Source organism: Phytophthora parasitica, assembly GCF_000247585.1.
Source record: "Phytophthora parasitica INRA-310 unplaced genomic scaffold supercont2.11, whole genome shotgun sequence".
NCBI lineage: Eukaryota > Oomycota > Peronosporomycetes > Peronosporales > Peronosporaceae > Phytophthora > Phytophthora nicotianae.
In genome coordinates this window covers 213,685-232,102 of record NW_008648997.1, presented here as the reverse complement: position 1 = coordinate 232,102, position 18,418 = coordinate 213,685, and the positions used below count along the sequence as shown (strand labels likewise).

The window sequence follows — 18,418 nt, the reverse complement described above, 5'->3', positions numbered from 1 at the left end:
CGATTTTTTGCATTCTTTCTTGACCTTATGCGTGTGGCATCTCTTGAGTTGTGGAGTGCTTGAACTTACAGCTTGTGAAGCACGCAGTCTATGTTGCCCCTATGACTTAGAAACGCAGCCCCAATAGCAACATCATTATTAATTAGGAACTGTAGTGCTATTAAAGCAGAAAACTATATGTAGGGTGAGCCACAAAATCATAGCGTAGATTTGTGCTCTCTGTTTCCTTTTATGCTGATTACGGCAAACGGGTTCTTTGAGTCAAAGCCCTCGATAACTGAGTAAAGAAATTCCTGTGTTACTTGTGTCGCCTGTTTTGACCGAACTTCGGTGGAATCACCTGCCCTGACAACGCAAAAAATGCTATGCTGGAGTGCAAGTCGGTAGGTGTACATTCCACCCTATATTCAATATAATATTGGGGCACCATACATGGTGAGCCGGCACGTTTTTAAACCAGCATAACATACATTTAAGAAGCGGCCGTGCACGATATTGCTACTCCTTCTCGACAAAGCGGAACACTGCAAAATCCATGAGTAAACTGCCTTATGCTGGATTAGTTACTTACTTTAGTAACGTTTAACACGACGCGCCTTTAATCAACTCTTTAATCTCTCATGTTCTGATTGCCTGAGTGTAGTAGGCTGCACATGCAATATGTCAACGTCTGCAGATCTGCATTGTAGCTCCCAGTTGGTGTCTGTAGAACTCCTCAAATGCATTTTAAGATTCTTTGAAGAAGATTATGTGGCCGTGCTCCATGCAAATTTCAAAGCGCCGCCCGCAATCGATCGAATGCCACCGAATGCGATCGGCTAAGCGTAACACAAGGTTACTCTATGCAGGAACATTTTTCCCGCTACGAACCATACACCTCAACTCCACATCGATCGCAACCTCTGATCTTACAACAATCGTCCGAACGGCGACTTCACTTTTCAACTTTCCAAGTTTAACACGCAGCAACTACCTTCCAATGAAGCTCAGCGCCTTCTTCTCCACTGCTGTCCTCACGGTTGTCATGACCCAGGCGCAGGAGCAACAGCAAGAGCAGCAACAGCAATCCCCAGTAGAATGGCAGCCCAAGACCATTTCGCACAAGGAAGTCAAGCCGTTTGCTGAACCTAAACCAGTGACGATCTCCGAGAAGGCTGGTGTTAAGTTCAAACCACAGATCGCTGTCAAGACCGGGTGCGTTCCGTACCCCGCAGTGAACGAGGATGGCGAAACCAGCGGTGGTCTCCAGACGTCCGGTAGTCCGCAGGGCGGATGCCGAGGATCCGGTCACGGTTCGCAGGTCTACGGCCGCTCTACGTGGTTCAACGGTCTGTGGGCCATCATGTACTCCTGGTACTTCCCCAAGGATGCGCCGTCTTCTCGTATGGGCCACCGTCACGACTGGGAGCACATTGTGGTGTTTATTGACAACCCGGAAGTACCTGAGCCGAAGATTCTGGGCTGTTCACCGTCGTGGCACAGTGGGTACAACAAATACGCCCCATGCCCGGCCGACGTCATTGACGGCAGTAGCGTCAAGGTCAAGTACGAGCACTCGTGGCCGCTCAACCACGCGCTGGACATCACAAAGGAGGCTGGCGATTTCCAGGACCTGATCATGTGGGATCAAATGTCGGATCTGGCGCGCAGGGCATTGAACGATACCAAGTTTGGCAAGGCCAACACGCCCATGAATGACTGGAACTTCCTCGGAAAGGTGGAGAAGTCTTGGCCGTTCAAGAAGTAAATATTGCACTAACTAGACTAGTGGTTCCAACGTATGTGTCGTTTGATGAATATAAATGAACGTTCACCCTGCAAAATGCCTCGTATACCTGAAGTTTTGAAAGTGCATGTATTAATATTGTTTTGCTTCAACGCAAAAGTGATGAGATTACCCCAATTTTGACAACTCCACAAGAAAACGAAATACTACTATTAACTTAAAACTGTAGTAATATATTTGCACTCTCATTATTACAATACCAAGGGTCTGCTTTATCGTTCTAAAAAGCGAACACTCCCATAGATGTCGTACGCACAAAGATAGCGAATCAAAGCGGCTACTTAAAGTTTTTTTTTCGTGGCCGTGCAATTAGATACTTCGAAGTACCATTCAATGGCCCGCCTCACTAGGAGACCCCTGGTGCAATTGCAGCTTACAACATACTTCCGCGAATCAATTTTGTGCAATTTCCAACAAGCAACGGAGGTAGAAGCAGACAAAGAGGGTGACTGCATTTACATGTTTGGATATAATCGTCGACATTCATTTTCGAATCGTTCCAATGCGACTTCATAGTCGAAATTTTCGACAGATTTCTTACTGAATTCACTAATACTGTACCTAGATTACAGAGCGATAAATTCATCTCGTAAGCACGGGAAGGCATGTAGCAGCGGTTACAATGACACAGTCTTCTCCGATGGTATGAAGCAAATCAATCTTGTACTGATAATCTCGAGTGTTCGGAATTCTTGTTTCGAACAACTCATTTGGCGACGTTGTCGGTTCAAGACCAATGTGACAAGCTCATAAGAAGTATCGTGGAACAGATCTGGCAGACTCTACCACAGATTTTCTGCTACGCTATCCATCTCCAGTTTTTAATCAGCCATTTACAGTAACCGCCAAGAACGCACAGGATTGTTGAACACCGTTGGTGGTGAGGGAAATGGTGTGTCTTACAACCACCACGCAGCCAGCGATGCTTGTTGGCTTCGAGCTTGAAGCTGGACTAGTACTCCAGCGGGAGAGCACATTAACCGAGTGCTCTCCCGCTTAAGTTATGTTTGGCGCACGCGAAAGAAATTTTTATCAGGTGGCCGTTCCATGCGCGATCCGAGCGCTGTGAGCCACAAAAAGGCGCAGCTGCGAGCTGGATTCAAATTGATGCAAGTTGGCACACTGTACCACCATCGATTCTACATGTACCGGTGCACGAAAATATGGTCACCGAAGTGATCAACGTGCTCGAGACTTTCTCAAGGAGTAATCGCGACGTTGGCTCTGCATTCACTTTGCCGCTCTCTGCCTGATTCTCTGTCCAACGGCCAAGACAAATTTGCCTTCGCCAGAGCAGCTTTCGGCAAACGTTCGCATCAATATTTGCAGGAAAGAGAAAACCGCTGACACGTCACGTTGCCATGAAACGCTGAGCAAAGTTGTTAGGAACGCGTTGCAGCCTTCATTGCCACCACCAAATTTGTATGCGTCAAATAAATAGCGTTTGCCGAGTGTATATCGTTTCTTTTTATACACTTGTCGTGATCTTTTGTGTGTCCTATTATTCTGATGCCTACAATTTCCACTCATGGGGGCCGCAAAAATATACTACTAATTCAGGCGCTGGCGCTTGATCTCCAGCAGCGCGTCCGAGTCGTCAGCCTTCCACTGCTGCGTGGAGCTCCACGACCCCGTGGGCTGCGAGTTGGCGTTAGAGGGCGTCGACTCGGCCATCTCCACGTTCTCGCGGTCCTCATTCGCGTCATTACTAGAGGCCGGGAGTTGCTTCTTGTCCTCCGATTTCTTTTTAGAGAACACAAAGCGGCGGAGCACTTCCATGCCGGCCTCATCCGTCTTGGGCTCATTACGGCGCTTGCCGTTGCCCGGGCCCTTGAGTACGGCGCCAGGCAGGGAGCTCATTTCCTCGGCGAGCTCCCAGATGGCGTCGTCCTCGGGCATATTACGCAATAGCTTGGCAAAGTAGCCGTACGCATGAGTGCGCACCTGTACGGCCGTCTTGGTCTTAACGAACGTCTGGATTTTCTTCCACTTGCGTCCGTAACGGTTCAGGCCCTCCATGAAGCGGGCGTGTTCGTCTTCCGTCCAGCGTTCACGTCGCTTATTGGTCTCGCTCGTCTGGCTCACGGGCGATGCTGCGCCCATGGGGCTCTGCAGTTCATCGCCCATAGTAGACGACGTGTCCATGTTCATGTTAGTGTCCACGCGAGGTGGTGCGTACGCCGTGTAGCTGCCTTCCATGGGCTGCATTGGCTGTGGCTGGTACATAGGAGCCATCATATGCTGTTCCGGCTGCGGCTGCATCTGCATTTCCTCCTCCATAGGCGCCTCCATGGCGGGAGCGGGGGCCTCCGTGGGCTCGCTCGACCGGCCCATCAGGTGCAGGAGGTTCGTTCGAGCCAAGATGTCAGCGAAACTCGGTAGACGGCGAGGAGCCGGAGCGGGCGCTTGTACTGGGGCAGGAGGGGACGGGGGAGTCAGCAGAGGGGTCTGCTGCGGCGCAGCGCGACTCCGGAAGCTCCCGGAGAGAAGGTTGGACACGCTCATACGCGGCGCAGGCTGCTCCTGCGGCATTTTCCAAGCCGGAGACTGCTGCGTGAGTGCGAAAGGAGGCACCTGTAGGCGAGGCAGCTCCTGGAAGCGCACGGGATGCTGCGGAGGCGGCGCCTGCATGTGCATCTGAGGCTGGTAGACCGGGTTGTAGCTGTCATTCACGGCGCTGCCGGGCGCGTTGGCCATGTGCTTGTGCGCCATCTCCGAGTACTCCGACATGCTTCCTGGCTGGCGTGGGTGGCTCTGATTCGGAGGGTTCAACTTACTGATATTGTACCGGTAACACGCACGCAACACCAGCAAATGCTTGCGATCTTTGCGGCGAATTGCAGAATAAAGCGAGCAGAGGGAGAAAGTGGTTGTGTGATCGGGGTTGCGTCTTTGATACCCAGTTGCAAGTTCAGGGGGGAGCCCCTCTCGCTTCGTCACCCTAGCCCCAGCCTAAGGTTTGTACCGTACGGAGCATCAGCCGGTTTTTGACTGACGGTTTGTATGGGTGCAAAACGGTGGACGCGCTGCAGAAGAGACCAAAAGGTCTGTCTTGATGTCAGCGCTGGGCGCCGCAGTCATCGCCCAGATGGCGGTGCCATCGAGTTGCCAAGTGCTTTTGCTGATGATTTTACCTGGTACTTTCGTAATGTTTGAGCTGGAGATGTACCCGCCGTCTGCAGGCACCAGAGAGAGCGCTTGAAGCCCCCGCTGCAACGTACACATCCAAGTGTATGTTTGTTTTGAGTGCGTACAATCCAGTGCTGACATCGTATTTGAAGCACGGGCTAGGGGAGCTCCTGTCCTGCAAAAGAAGTCCCACAAGTCAGCCCGTCTGCAGCGCCAACACATCTTGCATCGACGTTGCCGCGAGGCAAACCACTAGGACGGCACATTTTTTTCTCTCGCATTTTTCAGTGCTCGCCACATTAAATGTGGCAGACGCCTCGAAACGGACTGACGCTTCTTAGGCCCCCTAAGAAGCTCGGCCAGCAGCAACGGCCGTCCTGCCTTCCGACTGCTTCTTGCTATGCAGTTTCGGAAGGGCTGGCGTGATTACCTCCACCAGCATGCGTCGTTTGGTGTTGCGGATTCTCGTTTTCGCCGTGCATGTATTACGCCGCTGACTCGCTGCCGTCGGGTTCAATCCGATTTGTCCCAACATCCGACGGTGTGAGAAAATTACGACCTGGAAGGTTCCGGCCAGGTCGTTACCTGCTTCGGTTTTTAGAGAGCGGCTGCGTGCTTGAATGGCACACGGAGAGCAGCCTCTCGGCTCGCCACGAACATTGGCGACTTCAATCTGTGTGAGTTCGAGTCGAGAATCTCAAAAACCGCCAAGCAGGTCTGAGCCCAGCTGCGCGATTTGAGCGGCGACTTCAGAACCAGAGAAAACCTCGACACTCGCTTCTGTGGTGGACCATCGGTTTTGACGGGGCTTCGAAAGTGACTGTTCGGCCGGTTTTTGCCACGAAATATCCACTTTCACAGGAATTGGTACGCTGTACCTACCGAGATACGGACCAACAGTGGCACGATTGCATCCAGCAGCAACTGAAGCAGAAGCTCGCTCCGTTTCGCCTTTTGGTGTGTCCCGCAGCACCAAATTGTTACCAGCAGTGCCAGGACTTGAATGCTGAGCTCGGCTCTGCTCTCGCACTGATTGAACTTTTGACCGCGCGGCTCGGTCTCTGATCTCGAAATGGTGCTTCGGTTCGAATCATTACTGGCGGCACCACCTGGCGTTGCTGTCAGCTAAAGCGCTGTCCGCTGGCAAGCTCTCCTCTTGCTGCAACGTAGACATATATTGCTGCGGGCGATATACACTTGCTCGACAACCGACGCCAGACACCGATTTGTTGTTCGGCTCATGCCCCGAATCTGCCTTGCCAATGCAGCATTGGAATCGCGCAGCATGCGCGTGATTGGAAGCTGCGCCGAGAAAGCTTAACAAATCTCTCAGGAACCATGCAGTCACGACATTGCCTGCGGTCCCTGCAAAACAGAGACACGAAACCGAGACGGAGCAGGAGTTGTCAACTCGGATCCTGTTGCTGCTTGCTCACGGACTTCAACAGCGCGGCGACCTACACTGTGCAAATCCCGATCTCGACACGCAGTATAAAAGCCTGCACCTGTGAGCCACAGGCTGTGGCGGCGTAGGCGTGCGTCAAGTCGGTTCGTTGCGCGCAGTGCTCACCGAGCGAGGACGGGCATACATAATTTACAAAGGGATGCTGCATTGCGACACCACTGGCTGAGAACGTTCGCTGGCGATTGCCGACACTCCCGCATCGTTCGGGATCAACACGGCTGCAGCGCTTCAACGACAACGACAATGACAACGCCATGTTCTCCTTGCTCGTCTGCCTTGCGGTACGCGACAACTGCGCTTGAGGTCAAGAAGACCGCGAGCGCTTTGCTCGGCATGAAGCTTGTCAAGTTGATCCTCTGCACGTGAAAAATTGCGATCCAAATTTCTGTGTGGCTCACATCAAATAAATCCACCTAAACCTAGCACTTCACTGTTCCAGAGAGCGTGCTGATTGGCGGATCGACCTGCGAGAGGGAATGGAGATCTGCAGAGACGGGCCGTCGATGCAAAAACAAGAGCGTGCCTGTGAACTCAAATATTATAGTTGCATGCCATCTCCATACTATCCATATGAAAAAGAGTCCTGCAGAAATCTATCCCCGCAAGAGTGCCCGCCACATGTTCAGCAGCACCCGGCGAGGCGGACCAATCAGCGTGCGGTTCCTTATTTTTCAAACTCGGTATCCGCCGCGCGCTCCACCGTTCGCTTCTATCTCCAAAGCTAAAGCCGCATCGCTCCTCGGTGCTGAATAGGCGAAGAACTCCCCGCCGCTGCGAGTCTCCCCTTCGTCCCCGACAGCGATCCACGCCTGATCGCGCACATAACCACTCTGATATGACCACTGTGGTGCTTTCTCCGCCGTCTGGACCTTCCAATTCGCCCTCTGCGGTGCCTAGTGGCAGTAAGAGTGTCTTGATGACTGTAGCTGTCGATACGGCGGAAGCGAAAGAGGCGCCTGCGTCAGACTCCGACAGTCCTACCAGCACAGCAATAGATCTGGGACTGGATCAGGTGGAGGACGTGGATGTGGACGTCGAGACAGCGGAGGACGCTGAGAACGTCGAGTGGAAAGCTAACGGCGTAACAGACGAGAACAACGTCGCTATGGGTGAACAGAGGCCCAATAAGAAGCGGAGGCGCGTATCTTTCGAATGCGCAGACATCGTGGAGTTCGAACCCACGGTCTACACGACGACCGTCACGTCGGGCGGCGTTCCCGTTGGCATGTCGCTGAACGAGCGATCTCGGTCGCGTCGACGACTGGACTCGTTTGAAATGGAGCGAGCGAGCGAGTACGTATGCGTTAGACTTGATGAGTAGAAGCGTATGTGGAGAATCTTACCGTAATTTACTGTCGTATAGACGCGTGGGACGACAAAACTACATGGAGGAAGGCTATCTAGATCCGCAGGAGCGCGAGATTATTCTGAACAACGCAGGCTGCGAGGAGCCCGTGATAGCGTCGGTGGAAGCCGAGGTGAACACCATCATCCAGAATAGACGCGAGTCCAACGAGATCGACTTTGACTTCATGTACGGCTCAGTCGAGATGGAGGAAGACGAGGACGACGAAGAGGAGGAAGGGGAGAATGTATTGTCCTATGATGCTGAAGTGCAAGAAGAGAGCGAGGAAGAGCAAGAAGACGTCACTGAAGACGCAGCAGCGATGCCAGACGACGTGGCGTCGGCTTCGACGAGCGACGAGGGATCAGTCGAGCAGGAGCAGCCAGAATCGGAAGCCTCGGTACATCCAAACAGCGACGATGTACCGGAGGCCGCATCGATATAGAGTGCGCAACACTATGACCGCGACAGCAGACATCGCCTGCTGCGCTGTTGCGCGTGTACATATCGCCTCGTCGTCCTAGTCGGGTTTTGTCCATTTTGTATTCCTTTTTATTGGCTAGCGCATGCTTTCGACTGGCCACAGTCACGGTATATCCCCAACTCATATACAGACGCCTTCAATGTCTTCATTATCTTCTTGTTACATTGCCTTGCGATCTTGATACTGCGTTGAAGTGAGTGCATCTTGAAGAGATACCGCTCAACTCTTTGATTGGTTATGTCGGACATGTAGTGTTTCAGCCAATCAGTGAACGAGAAGAAGTCCAATCGGTCCGATCTTTTCTCGTTGGTTGACAAGGTCATAAGCTCGTTGACGCCGCTGTTCTTCGTCGTATCTACACGCTACGACAAGCCAGCACTTACGCTACGACTAGCTCAGCAGACAGGTTTATTCGTTATCTACACACACTGGCAATGGCTGCTGCAAGTGAAGCGCCCCGCAAGCTCCGACGCGCCACCTGTACGTTGCAGACACCTTCTCGTTGATATCAGATTACTTTGCCTCCATTTAGGCTAATCCACTGCGTATTGTATGTATTAACTGCAGATGTAAAGGTTCAGGACCTCACACCAGGTTCGCAAGGCCACAATTTAGTGCTGCAAGTGGTTTCTATTGCCCCAACGGTAGAAAAGAAGCGTTACGACGGCACCATCTCACGCATTGCCGAGGCAGTGCTGGCGGACGAGACCGGATGCGTCACGTTTACCGCTCGAAATGGTATGTGGCGATGATAGTGTTGCTTAATGGTAGATTCTGGAGGTTAATGAAGGCTTTATGTGATATTCGCAGACCAGATTGACATGCTGAAGGAAGGACTTGTAGTGGTGGTGCGCAACAGCAACGCCGACATCTTCAACGGCTTCATGCGACTCAATGTGACCCAGTGGGGAAAACTATCGCCGCATCCGGACGGCGTGGCGTCCACGCCTCCACCTCCTCCCAGCATCAACACGGACAACAACATCTCCGCTGTTGAATACGAGTTGGTCACGGTTGACGACGCCGATGAATGAGCGCTTCCCGAGATCAGCGCAGTACCTAGCAGGGTTAGGATCAGTGTATCGGTGTAGTTGAGTACAAGGGCGCTAAACTCGAACACGCAGAGCTGCTCCACATTTATAATAGGTGTTCACCTGGAAGTGGAATGTAATCCACCGCGTTTTGTGAATTATCATTCGTGTGGCATACCTCAAAAAGTGTATCTGCATTCTATCCAATTTTCCCGCATATACGAAATTGTATGCATGTTTCCCTAGTACATGACCTGTTTGTGTACACAGCTTCTTTACCAATAATTCTGACTGGCATTTCACATCAGTGCTCAACGGTTGGTTTGGAATCGCTTGATTATTTTGTATGAAGAGTTTCTTCCAGTTCATTTCTGAAAAAGAGAGAATTCCTAGTCAGCCATGGGTGTCCGTACCAAGACCGTGAAGGGCTCTGCCGTCAAGATCATCGAGAAGTACTACTCGCGTCTTACTCTCGACTTCGACACCAACAAGCGTGTGTGCGATGAGGTTGCCATCATTCCGTCGAAGCGTATGCGCAACAAGATCGCTGGTTACATCACGCACCTCATGAAGCGCATCCAGCACGGCCAGGTGCGCGGCATCTCGCTCAAGCTCCAGGAGGAGGAGCGTGAGCGCCGCATGGACTTCGTCCCGGAGGTTTCGGCCATTGACACGGAGAACATCGAGATCGACAACGACACCAAGGACCTGCTGGCCCACCTGGACCTCAAGCTGGCCGGCGTTCACGTGCCCCAGGTACGATAAGTTTTTAATTGCTAAAAGGAGAGACAATGCTGGAGCCGATGATGACCGTGCGTGTGGTCGGAACGGTGGACCCATTGCAGCCAGCAGCATAACGCAGCTCTAGTTGTGTTAGCTGTCTGGCGTAGCAAAGGCGATAGCGGTTTATGTTATCCGTCTATTATCACACGCATTACTGCCGTGTCTACGCTGCATTGGTCGCCATGATATCATCGGCTCCCTCAGTGTCAATCCAGTGTTTGGATGATTCTGAGGTTGAGTTTTACTAATCCTAATCTTTGTTATTGCAGCCTAAGGCCCGTGAGCAGCACCACCACCACCGCAACTAAGCGTCTTTCGTCTGAAAGTCTATTTTGCTATGTGCTGGTTGAAGTAGGCCGACTGAGTCGTCTCTTTGAGAAGACTACAGTCTTACTATCTCGATAATCCCATGGACAATTCTTTCTTCATCTTTTTATCGTGTTGTGATGAGTTAGAATTCTGTTGACTGCTTCATGATCATAAAGAATTCACCCATGTCGATCTCTCCGTCTTGATTTTGATCAAACTCATCGATCATAGCCTACAGTTTGAGCAACAAGTCAAGCAATCTGCCTCTATCTAAGCTACAATCTCTATACACACCTGCAGTTCATCGTCGCCAAGGTTTTCGCCCAATTCCTTGGCCACCCTACGCATTTTCTGTCCGTCATTAGCCCCATACCGACACAATACGCAACTCGATTCAGCTTCACGTATTATCAACAACAAAAAGACCGAACAAACACACCCGCAGAGTGATTGTGCCTGATCCGTCTTCATCAAATAGCTCGAATGCCTAGAGTAAGGGATACAATCAGTCTGATTCCAACTCTGTATCCGAGTACGTGGGGTCATGAGGCGAGCGGCCCACGCGTCCTACCCGCGCGATCTCCTCGTCTGGATCTCTTGCCAACACTTTCCGCCGCACTGTAATAGCCATACGATACGTCAGTTTTGCGAGCGGCTTCTTGCCTCTACTTAGAATCCCCTTACTGATCTCCATGTAGTCGTTGAAGTCCACGCGACCGCTACGTTGCACATCCACGTCCTCCACGAGATCCAGCACCTCTCGTTTGGACACTTGGAAGCCCAAAGCGCGCATCAACACCTTGAGCTCGTGGTAGTCGATCGACCCCACTTTGTCTGTGTCAAAGAGTTCAAAAGCCTCTTTCAGCTCCTTCTTCTGTTCTTCTGGGAGCTCTTGTTTTGTTCGTCGGCCTGTGCGAGCGGTGCGCGCACTGCCTGAAGTTTTCGACGTGCGGCTTAATGGATAAAGAGGCACGGCGCCGTCTCCGCGTTCCTGATGGCTGCGCTGCACGCGTGTAGAGCTCATGCTGCAAGGCGCTTAGTGACTCTTCGCAATACAAAGACACTAATGGTCGTTACCCGGAATTATGCGAAGTTGATTGGATAAAAAAGACTTGAACGGCTCTTGGATTGGTGAATATGCTGAATATCGATCATTTTAGACAGGGAGCTCTTCGCGCCATTATCTATTGCAAAGGCGTATCGCCAATGGAGACTTCGGCCTTCTCCACGGGCGTGTCGATCCAGTTTCCGTATGGCCGATCGGCAGCTAATAACTCGTCAAGAAATAAAAACGAGCGAGTGCAGTACCAGTTCCCGTTTCCTGGGGACTCTAAAACCTCCTCGGAGCGTCAATACAGAGCCGACACTGAGGCTTACAATGTGTGTCAAGAGCTGGCGTATCATTTCGCCTGTGAGAAGACGCGTCGTGCCGTGCAGGAATTATTACGCAAGAGCAACGACACGAGCTACAGTCAAGTACTGAGGTTCTTCGAGAAGTACTGTGCACGTGACGACACCGGATCAATAACCAAAGTATCAACAAGAGGAGCGTCGCCGTCTGGTCGACGCCTGCGCAATCCCAATGTTCCTGTGATATTCCCTGAGTTCCACGCATTCCCAACCGCTGCTGTAATCGCTGGAACCGACGCAACGTCCAGTGATCTATGGATTGAGCCACTAACGCACAAACTGCGACGAACATTCCCTCTCTCTATCAAAGTGCAGCGAGATGTAGCAACAGCTCGACGATTCATCGAGTGGCTTGCTACACGACTGGCAAAACTGTGTGCAACCAAGCGACGAGAGGAGAAATGGCTCGAGACATTAGTGGGCAAGTTCGATCTGCTCCCATTGGACCAATATCCTGTAGTTGCACGAAGTGTCGGTCGAGTGACAAGACACCAGCGTGCGAAGACACTCGATGATATTCAAGACGATAACGATGATCAGAGTGATGGTAGCTCTTTCAACTCAAGCTCCGAGTCTGATGGTAGCGACGATGGTATTGCTTTAGTCGATACGAAGAAGAAACGACGAGTTACGTCGCTAGCGTATGGTCGGTGGACGATGACGAAGCTACTGATGACTATACAGCGTAATGTTGATGATCTCTTATCGCCAAATAGTGGAGACACGTGTCGTGAGCTGCTCGAGATACTAGGCGAGCTGGTACACGACCGTCTTCAAGAAGCATTAACGTTGGTGAAGAAGCTTCACTATAAAGAGGACGAGATGATTATGCAGAGTATAGCGTGTCTTGACGAAGCAGTGAAATGGTTACAGCACAAGATCTTGACGTGTCGAGATACTGCAGCTAAACTGCTCAATGTAGCGCCCGAGTCGGACTCGAACTCCGCTTCAGTTCATATTGGCAGCACAGAGATGGCATTGGCTAAAATGTTGCAACGTGTGTTCGTGCAGTACTCATCGCTATTGAACGAATGGCTTCTGGATCGACAAACGATCGATGATCGACGGAAATCGGTGAAGAAGGAAATGCTCAAACACGAGGACTACTACATGCTCAAGTCTGATCCAGACACAGTCACTCAAAGCACACAGGCTTCCCAGCCATTCCTGTTACTGTGTATCGAACAACTTGAAGCGTTTTCACAACAAGTTTTTGGCGAATTTTTAGAGATCTGGACACATTTTGTCCGGCAACAGCAAGAAACTCATCAGACTAAAGCCACAAGTTGTACTCTTGGGTTTGTGGTTGGAGTGGCCTCAGCGACTTCTCCAGCACTTCGACGTTTAGATTTGACGGTCACTAACCGCCTGGAGTTACAGTTCTTCTCGCTTGTGGACTCTCGTAAGTGCTTTGATGATGTGTTAGAGGCGCTAGTCGTGAAAGCCAAGCTGCCTCTTGCACTCAGCGGTCAAGTATTGCGAGCGATCGCTAGTCGCCACCATCGTCTTCCTAGTGTGCCGCGGTTGCTGCTGGCATTACGGTTTCTATTGTTCACGCACTTTCGACGCTGTCCTTGGAGTTTTCTGGCACTCGCTATTGATGATTTAGGGAGTGGAGAATCCCCTATTTTGGTCGCTGCCGACATGACACCGTTACCGCACCGTATCTCTATTTGGATTAAGAGACAACGAAGACGGTTAATGCTTGAAGCACAAGACAGAACTTGGTCTGAGTCTGTTCTGGGCTCGTGGCTTGCTTTTTGCAGCGACTTCGAACTGGCAGACTTGGCATCTCGGGTTATGGTTACGGATGCTGTAACTGGGGACGCTAATTGGATTACAGTGTTAGAGTCTGCGCTAATTAATGAACGTCGACGACAAGCTCGTTGGCGATTGGGATGGGAGTGCTTCCGTTCCGCTTGCTCGTGGCTGGACGTACGCATTGATAGCAATGCGAAAGATGTGGATAAACAGGAAGACGTGGCAGCGACACACTTGGCGTTAGCGCTTGAAGGACGATTAGGTGATTCTCCACGCTTTATGGAAGTTCTTCGACGCTTAGAGACATGCGACTGGGTGGTGCTGATAGGGATGATTCAACACTGGAAGGTCTCGTTCCGTGTGTTTGGGTCACTTGAAGACGACGCGGTGGAGATGACGCTGAACGAGCTGGCGATGTTGTGTGCATATGCAAGAACAGAGAAGACCCCAGTGAAGATGCTGATAGCGTTGCGAGAGGAGATTGTTACGGTGTTTACCGCCAATCTCATCGCTGCACTGCTGCACCCACCTTCTTCTAGCTCAATGTCTCCTGCTGATAAACTGGTTTCCAGTTGGTCGGCGTTGAAAGACGCCAGTGTACTGGAAGAACGACTGCGGTTCGAGTACCATGATCATCTCCGTAACGTGCTGCAAGACGCTGGGATTGGAGAAAATATTGACTCTAATGGCACAGACGAGGCTTCGTGGATACATGATGTGGGTCTGGCCTTCCTGTTTTACCAGGAGAGTGCTAGTGCGAGTCTGAGTCTTCGCGAATGGTACGATAGCTTTTCGGCGGAACTGGAGGAGGAGGCCAACACTGTAACGAGCAAGAGGAAGGCAGGGAACTTTAGTGACGATCCAGCTATCAAGGCTCGCTTCGTCCGTGCAATCTGTACTCTGCGTCACTGGGGCTTCATCAAGAGCGACGCACCTCGCGATTCGGAGCAGGATATCATAGAAAAGTTAGTCTTCATATGAGTGTAGAGCATAGAGTTAGGGGGTCATTAGAGTGTTAACAACAGTGGATAAAGTAAATGAATGATGCCGGGTACGATTTAAAGTAGGGAAGGAAGACTATAATACTGTCACAAGAGCGGCCGTAGCTCTTCGGTCTCCATGCTCTAACACGTCGAGGTCCGCTCAGCACACTTTTAGTCGTCGCCTCGCTCAATGGCTGCAATACCACATACAGATATGTAAGTTAGAGTGCCCCCTAAAATAAAGTATTAACAGACATTTGTCCAATAACTGCTCGTACCGCCAGTGTTGTAGTGCAGCAGCTTCTCAATAAGGTCCACGTGGGTCAGCATCATGCGACGGCAGCAGTAACGCTTCAGTGATAGCTCGTCCAGCGCATCACGCTCCGTGTAGTCGGCGCGCAGCAGACCCAGGTATGTCTCCCACTTGTTGGCCAGCACCTTGCCGCACGTGAAGCAGCGCACAGGGACAATCATACTCTCCTCCGAAGGCGAATAATAGCGAGTGACGACTGCCAGTGGTCCCAGCAAAAATCCTTATATATAATTGGGCAAAATTCAATTTTAAGTTAAGCGAATCAGAAAGTGATGTGATTTGCACCAATCAAAAGGCGGAATGTTCGATTAGGTACGCTTTTTGAAGATTTTGTGGCTACGGAATCAAAAAGAAGCGGTGGATCTGACAAGCATCGGTTGCTTCTGGGTATGTGATTATGGCGGCGGCGGAGGAAAAACAGCAGCCCCAGACGACTAGTCGTGACGGCGAGAACGCTGCGCATGTATCCAACCAAGTCTCGTCGAAATTGGCGCAGAAAACGCTGAGCAATGACGGCGACAAGGTGCAAACTGAGTTGGATACGAGAGAAAATAAGGAAAACGCGATCAAGCAGGCACATACAACGCAAGACAATAGCTCAAAAGACATAACGGAGAAGCAGCAACGTGGTGTAGTCTCTGCTACCCACGTCGGTGTCGACGCGGCTGCAGAGACCGTGAAAGATACCGACGGTGCCACGTCGGATCCACTGGTCGAGGACGCACCGTTACCGATGGATATAGACAAAATTGATCATGAGAAGGGGACAGATGTGGTGAAGTCTAGTGAGTCGGAGGAGCAGTTTGTCACGTGTGGAGAGAAGGAGACGGCAAAATACTCTGGGGAGCTATCACTGCTGCCAGTGGAGAGTGAAGTTGAGACCGCTACAGTCAAGTGTGATGGTAATACTGAGGTTGCGAAGGAAACAGTTGCTATGGAAGTGGATACTAGCGATAAGGCTCATGAAGAAGATAAAACTGTGGAGATGGAGGTTGATAACGATAAGGAGACAAAGATTGAGGCTGTGGTAAGTCAAGTATCAACTGTACACAAAGTGGAGCTTAGCGAGAGTGTTGAAGTGAAGGAGTTTACGGTCGATACAAGCGAGGACGTTGAGATGACTACGGGAGATATCAATCCGGACCAATCTGGACTAAAAATAGGTCCTGGACAATTTGACGCTGAAGTGGCTCAAACGGTGAGTGAGATTGTCACCACATTGGTGGATAATGTGGCGGATTTCATGGACGCAACGGTTCCAGTGGATGCAGCATCCTCTAAAATACTCGGCAGTCCCTTGATGCCTCATCTTAGTGCTGACGAGGCCATGGAACTGCTGGAATTCCACCAAGGCGACGACCATGAGCTGCTTCCCGAACATGATACCGGTACAGACGCCGATGAGGAGACGGATCTGATTGATCATCGCGAGTACCAGTGGTTTGATGGCGACGAAGACGACGAAGCGGCTGCAATTGAAGCTCCTAATGTCATAGACGTCGATGTAGACACCACAGACGACGTTTTTGGGTTCAGTGGCGTGGATCTCACTGGTGTCACTCCGAGACTTGATAACAATTCCGATACTAACAGTGACGGGAGTGGAAGTACACTGGTTATAGCAGATAAAAGCAACAGTTCAAGCTCCAGTTCAAGCTCCAGTTCGAGCTCCAGTTCTTCTTCCTCTAGCTCGTCTTCCTCTTCTAGCAGTGTCAGCTCGGCCTCAGAGGACGAAGATGTTCGTTTAGCATCCAAGAAACGCCACGCAGCACCGAGTTCTGGTCCTCGCAAGCTCTTGAAGTATAAGAAACAGAAACGTGAGCCCAACAATCAGCCTCGCAGACGTTTTAAACGTAAGCGCAAGATCCTGCAGCCAGCTATTCCATCCGAGTTCACAGTTTTTGAAACAGAAGCGGCAGACCCGATCCTTAAAGGCTCGTACTCTATACGAAATAACCAACGGGCCTGCTTTATGGGCAACTGGGGCTTCAGTGACGAAGCTTTCCAGAATCTCGACAGTGTCAGCCCCTTCGAATACACGTCTCGTGCTCGTGTCCCGCAGTCCCGTCGTAAAGATGATAAACGTCCGGTGTCCGGGAAATATGCGGGATTCTTTAAGCTGCGGCAGTTTAATGGGAAATTGGTGAAAATCCGAGAAGACCAAGTGGACTTACAGTTCCTGCCCATGCCAGCGTCAGACGAAGAAGAAGATGAGGACGAGGATATGGAGGGATATTACAGTGAAGATGATGAAGAGCCCGTTGCTAGTCGCTATGTTGTGCTTGGTAAAGGGAAGAACCGCTTTGGTCGGTTCCTGATCCGAGGATATCTGAATCCGGAAAGCAACAGATTGACGGTGCGACGCAGATATTTGGAGTGAATTAAGTGCTGTAGCACCACTGTAGGGTGTCATGTTGGATTGAAGCAAAAGAAAGATGTATGAACCTGAATGGACTTTATGATTGAGAGAGGTAGTGAATGAGATGAAACAGAAGACCGGGAGTGGTATTCTGTATCCGTAGTAAAAACAGATAAGAAAAATACTAGACCCAACACAACAAACTTTATGCAACGGGAACGTCTCATTGACTACTCAAGCGTCAGAGGATATCCATCGTGCACTTTGGTCTTCATCCTTTCCTCTTGACGATGTCTCGTTGTTTGCCGAAGTATTCAGTTCGCATCAGTGGGTCTTGCAAATTATGGCTAAAGGTTCGGCAGGTCGTGGTTATTTGACTTTTTGATACATTAATTGAGCACATGGTTGCCCTATGACCATCATAAAAAAACGAAGGTCAACAGTTTCAATACGATAGTCAGTCAGTCTGCCTAAGTCGGCCTGATATTGTTGGTTTCTTCACGTGGCGTTGGTTGGAATATTTCCAATCCGTAGTGTTCACAGTCCACCATCACTACATCATACAAAACAAACAAATCAAGGTAATCGATCGTATCGAGCTCACTATCGTAGATGTGGATTCCACAGTGGAAAACCAACGATCCAAGGCGATGTCTAATATCCTTGAATGACTATAGCTCGTAGCGAATGTAATAGCTCATCTCAAACTGCAGACGCTGTGGAAACTGAGTCGAACCCATCGGCGGGCCACCAAATTCCGTCCAGAGGACCCATACGTCGAAGTTGTAGAATGGTTGCGACTAGCTGAGCCCGCGTCCAGCAGCCAATCACATGACTATAACGTCCCTCTTCAACTTTGTCACGTTTCTGATTGGTCATTATCGCCCTCCTTCGTCGAATGCTTGAGCTGCATTCCACCTCGTGGCCACGTATCTTCCCTCAGCGGGGACACATATCCTACATGGAGATCATTCTTCAATCAGCTGTCTCCCCGACACCCCGCCCTCCAACCCCATCAAGATGGCCCCCAAGATCGCTAAGGACATGACCGAGCTCATCGGCAACACGCCGCTGGTCTACTTGAACCACGTGACCGAAGGATGTCACGCCAAGATCGCTGTTAAATGCGAGTTCATGGAGCCATGCGCCTCTGTGAAGGACCGCATTGGTCTGAGTATGATCTTGGACGCCGAGAAGTCCGGTCGTCTGCAGAAGGACTCGCATATCATCGAGCCCACGTCGGGTAATACCGGTATCGGA

The 18,418-nt window shown here is 50.8% G+C and overlaps 12 protein-coding genes across 22 annotated transcripts; 8 read left to right on the top strand and 4 right to left on the bottom strand.

Annotated features, from left to right (window-relative positions):
• Positions 1-979: 979 nt before the first annotated feature.
• Positions 980-1,747, top strand: PPTG_07089 (hypothetical protein; the record flags this gene model as incomplete). The annotated part of the gene is made up of 1 exon (XM_008901255.1): positions 980-1,747. The coding sequence occupies one exon, from the start codon at positions 980-982 to the stop codon at positions 1,745-1,747; it is 768 nt and encodes a 255-aa protein (XP_008899503.1).
• Positions 1,748-2,786: 1,039 nt separating this feature from the next.
• Positions 2,787-3,244, top strand: PPTG_22016 (hypothetical protein). Its single transcript, XM_008901623.1, has one exon. The coding sequence runs from the start codon at positions 2,834-2,836 to the stop codon at positions 2,963-2,965; it is 132 nt and encodes a 43-aa protein (XP_008899871.1). The 5' UTR covers positions 2,787-2,833; the 3' UTR covers positions 2,966-3,244.
• Positions 3,165-4,661, bottom strand: PPTG_07088 (hypothetical protein). The gene has a single exon (XM_008901254.1). It carries the CDS (start codon positions 4,514-4,516, stop codon positions 3,338-3,340), a length of 1,179 nt encoding a protein of 392 aa, XP_008899502.1. The 5' UTR covers positions 4,517-4,661; the 3' UTR covers positions 3,165-3,337.
• Positions 4,662-5,261: 600 nt separating this feature from the next.
• On the bottom strand, positions 5,262-6,636 carry PPTG_22015 (hypothetical protein; the record flags this gene model as incomplete). The annotated part of the gene is made up of 3 exons (XM_008901622.1): positions 5,262-5,588; positions 5,798-6,024; positions 6,486-6,636. The coding sequence occupies 3 exons, from the start codon at positions 6,634-6,636 to the stop codon at positions 5,262-5,264; spliced, it is 705 nt and encodes a 234-aa protein (XP_008899870.1).
• On the top strand, positions 5,443-8,357 carry PPTG_07087 (hypothetical protein). Its single transcript, XM_008901253.1, has 2 exons — positions 5,443-7,673; positions 7,744-8,357. The coding sequence occupies exons 1-2, from the start codon at positions 7,216-7,218 to the stop codon at positions 8,168-8,170; spliced, it is 885 nt and encodes a 294-aa protein (XP_008899501.1). The 5' UTR covers positions 5,443-7,215; the 3' UTR covers positions 8,171-8,357.
• Positions 8,358-8,477: 120 nt separating this feature from the next.
• Positions 8,478-9,415, top strand: PPTG_07086 (hypothetical protein). The gene is made up of 3 exons (XM_008901252.1): positions 8,478-8,689; positions 8,777-8,947; positions 9,020-9,415. Exons 1-3 carry the CDS (start codon positions 8,644-8,646, stop codon positions 9,241-9,243), a joined length of 441 nt encoding a protein of 146 aa, XP_008899500.1. The 5' UTR covers positions 8,478-8,643; the 3' UTR covers positions 9,244-9,415.
• Positions 9,416-9,567: 152 nt separating this feature from the next.
• On the top strand, positions 9,568-10,463 carry PPTG_07085 (40S ribosomal protein S17). The gene is made up of 2 exons (XM_008901251.1): positions 9,568-9,996; positions 10,293-10,463. Exons 1-2 carry the CDS (start codon positions 9,640-9,642, stop codon positions 10,329-10,331), a joined length of 396 nt encoding a protein of 131 aa, XP_008899499.1. The 5' UTR covers positions 9,568-9,639; the 3' UTR covers positions 10,332-10,463.
• On the bottom strand, positions 10,421-11,407 carry PPTG_07084 (hypothetical protein). 11 transcript variants are annotated; one of them, XM_008901240.1, is made up of 5 exons: positions 11,017-11,407; positions 10,904-10,950; positions 10,772-10,819; positions 10,627-10,683; positions 10,421-10,564 (listed from the first exon to the last, which is right to left on the bottom strand). In XM_008901240.1, the coding sequence occupies exons 1-5, from the start codon at positions 11,354-11,356 to the stop codon at positions 10,475-10,477; spliced, it is 582 nt and encodes a 193-aa protein (XP_008899488.1). In that variant the 5' UTR covers positions 11,357-11,407; the 3' UTR covers positions 10,421-10,474. The 11 variants fall into 11 exon arrangements, with proteins under 11 accessions (XP_008899488.1, XP_008899498.1, XP_008899492.1 ...); XM_008901250.1 differs by having other exon boundaries at positions 10,772-10,950; XM_008901244.1 differs by having other exon boundaries at positions 10,627-10,819.
• A 91-nt stretch (positions 11,408-11,498) lies between these two features.
• PPTG_07083 (hypothetical protein) lies at positions 11,499-14,605 on the top strand. The gene has a single exon (XM_008901239.1). It carries the CDS (start codon positions 11,539-11,541, stop codon positions 14,482-14,484), a length of 2,946 nt encoding a protein of 981 aa, XP_008899487.1. The 5' UTR covers positions 11,499-11,538; the 3' UTR covers positions 14,485-14,605.
• Positions 14,606-14,657: 52 nt separating this feature from the next.
• PPTG_07082 (DNA-directed RNA polymerase I, II, and III subunit RPABC5) lies at positions 14,658-14,960 on the bottom strand (the record flags this gene model as incomplete). Its single annotated transcript, XM_008901238.1, has 2 exons — positions 14,658-14,680; positions 14,765-14,960. The coding sequence occupies 2 exons, from the start codon at positions 14,958-14,960 to the stop codon at positions 14,658-14,660; spliced, it is 219 nt and encodes a 72-aa protein (XP_008899486.1).
• Positions 14,961-15,135: 175 nt separating this feature from the next.
• On the top strand, positions 15,136-17,376 carry PPTG_07081 (hypothetical protein). Its single transcript, XM_008901237.1, has one exon. The coding sequence runs from the start codon at positions 15,197-15,199 to the stop codon at positions 17,177-17,179; it is 1,983 nt and encodes a 660-aa protein (XP_008899485.1). The 5' UTR covers positions 15,136-15,196; the 3' UTR covers positions 17,180-17,376.
• An 802-nt stretch (positions 17,377-18,178) lies between these two features.
• PPTG_07080 (cysteine synthase) lies at positions 18,179-18,405 on the top strand (the record flags this gene model as incomplete). The annotated part of the gene is made up of 2 exons (XM_008901236.1): positions 18,179-18,332; positions 18,371-18,405. 2 exons carry the CDS (start codon positions 18,179-18,181, stop codon positions 18,403-18,405), a joined length of 189 nt encoding a protein of 62 aa, XP_008899484.1.
• Between the last annotated feature and the right edge of the window lie 13 nt (positions 18,406-18,418).

Coding starts and splice junctions, on each gene's coding strand:
- PPTG_07081 (XM_008901237.1), top strand. CDS start 15,197: ATGGCGGCGGCGGAGGAAAAACAGCAGCCCCAGACGACTAGTCGTGAC.
- PPTG_07084 (XM_008901240.1), bottom strand. CDS start 11,356: ATGAGCTCTACACGCGTGCAGCGCAGCCATCAGGAACGCGGAGACGGC. Junction 10,951..11,016: donor CAACGACTACATGGAGATCA/GTAAGGGGATTC, acceptor TGGCTATTACAG/TGCGGCGGAAAGTGTTGGCA. Junction 10,820..10,903: donor CAGACGAGGAGATCGCGCGG/GTAGGACGCGTG, acceptor CCCTTACTCTAG/GCATTCGAGCTATTTGATGA.
- PPTG_07086 (XM_008901252.1), top strand. CDS start 8,644: ATGGCTGCTGCAAGTGAAGCGCCCCGCAAGCTCCGACGCGCCACCT. Junction 8,690..8,776: donor CAAGCTCCGACGCGCCACCT/GTACGTTGCAGA, acceptor TATTAACTGCAG/ATGTAAAGGTTCAGGACCTC. Junction 8,948..9,019: donor CACGTTTACCGCTCGAAATG/GTATGTGGCGAT, acceptor TGATATTCGCAG/ACCAGATTGACATGCTGAAG.
- PPTG_07088 (XM_008901254.1), bottom strand. CDS start 4,516: ATGTCGGAGTACTCGGAGATGGCGCACAAGCACATGGCCAACGCGCCC.
- PPTG_22016 (XM_008901623.1), top strand. CDS start 2,834: ATGCGCGATCCGAGCGCTGTGAGCCACAAAAAGGCGCAGCTGCGAGCT.
- PPTG_07085 (XM_008901251.1), top strand. CDS start 9,640: ATGGGTGTCCGTACCAAGACCGTGAAGGGCTCTGCCGTCAAGATCATC. Junction 9,997..10,292: donor CCGGCGTTCACGTGCCCCAG/GTACGATAAGTT, acceptor TTGTTATTGCAG/CCTAAGGCCCGTGAGCAGCA.
- PPTG_07083 (XM_008901239.1), top strand. CDS start 11,539: ATGGAGACTTCGGCCTTCTCCACGGGCGTGTCGATCCAGTTTCCGTAT.
- PPTG_07087 (XM_008901253.1), top strand. CDS start 7,216: ATGACCACTGTGGTGCTTTCTCCGCCGTCTGGACCTTCCAATTCGCCC. Junction 7,674..7,743: donor GAAATGGAGCGAGCGAGCGA/GTACGTATGCGT, acceptor ACTGTCGTATAG/ACGCGTGGGACGACAAAACT.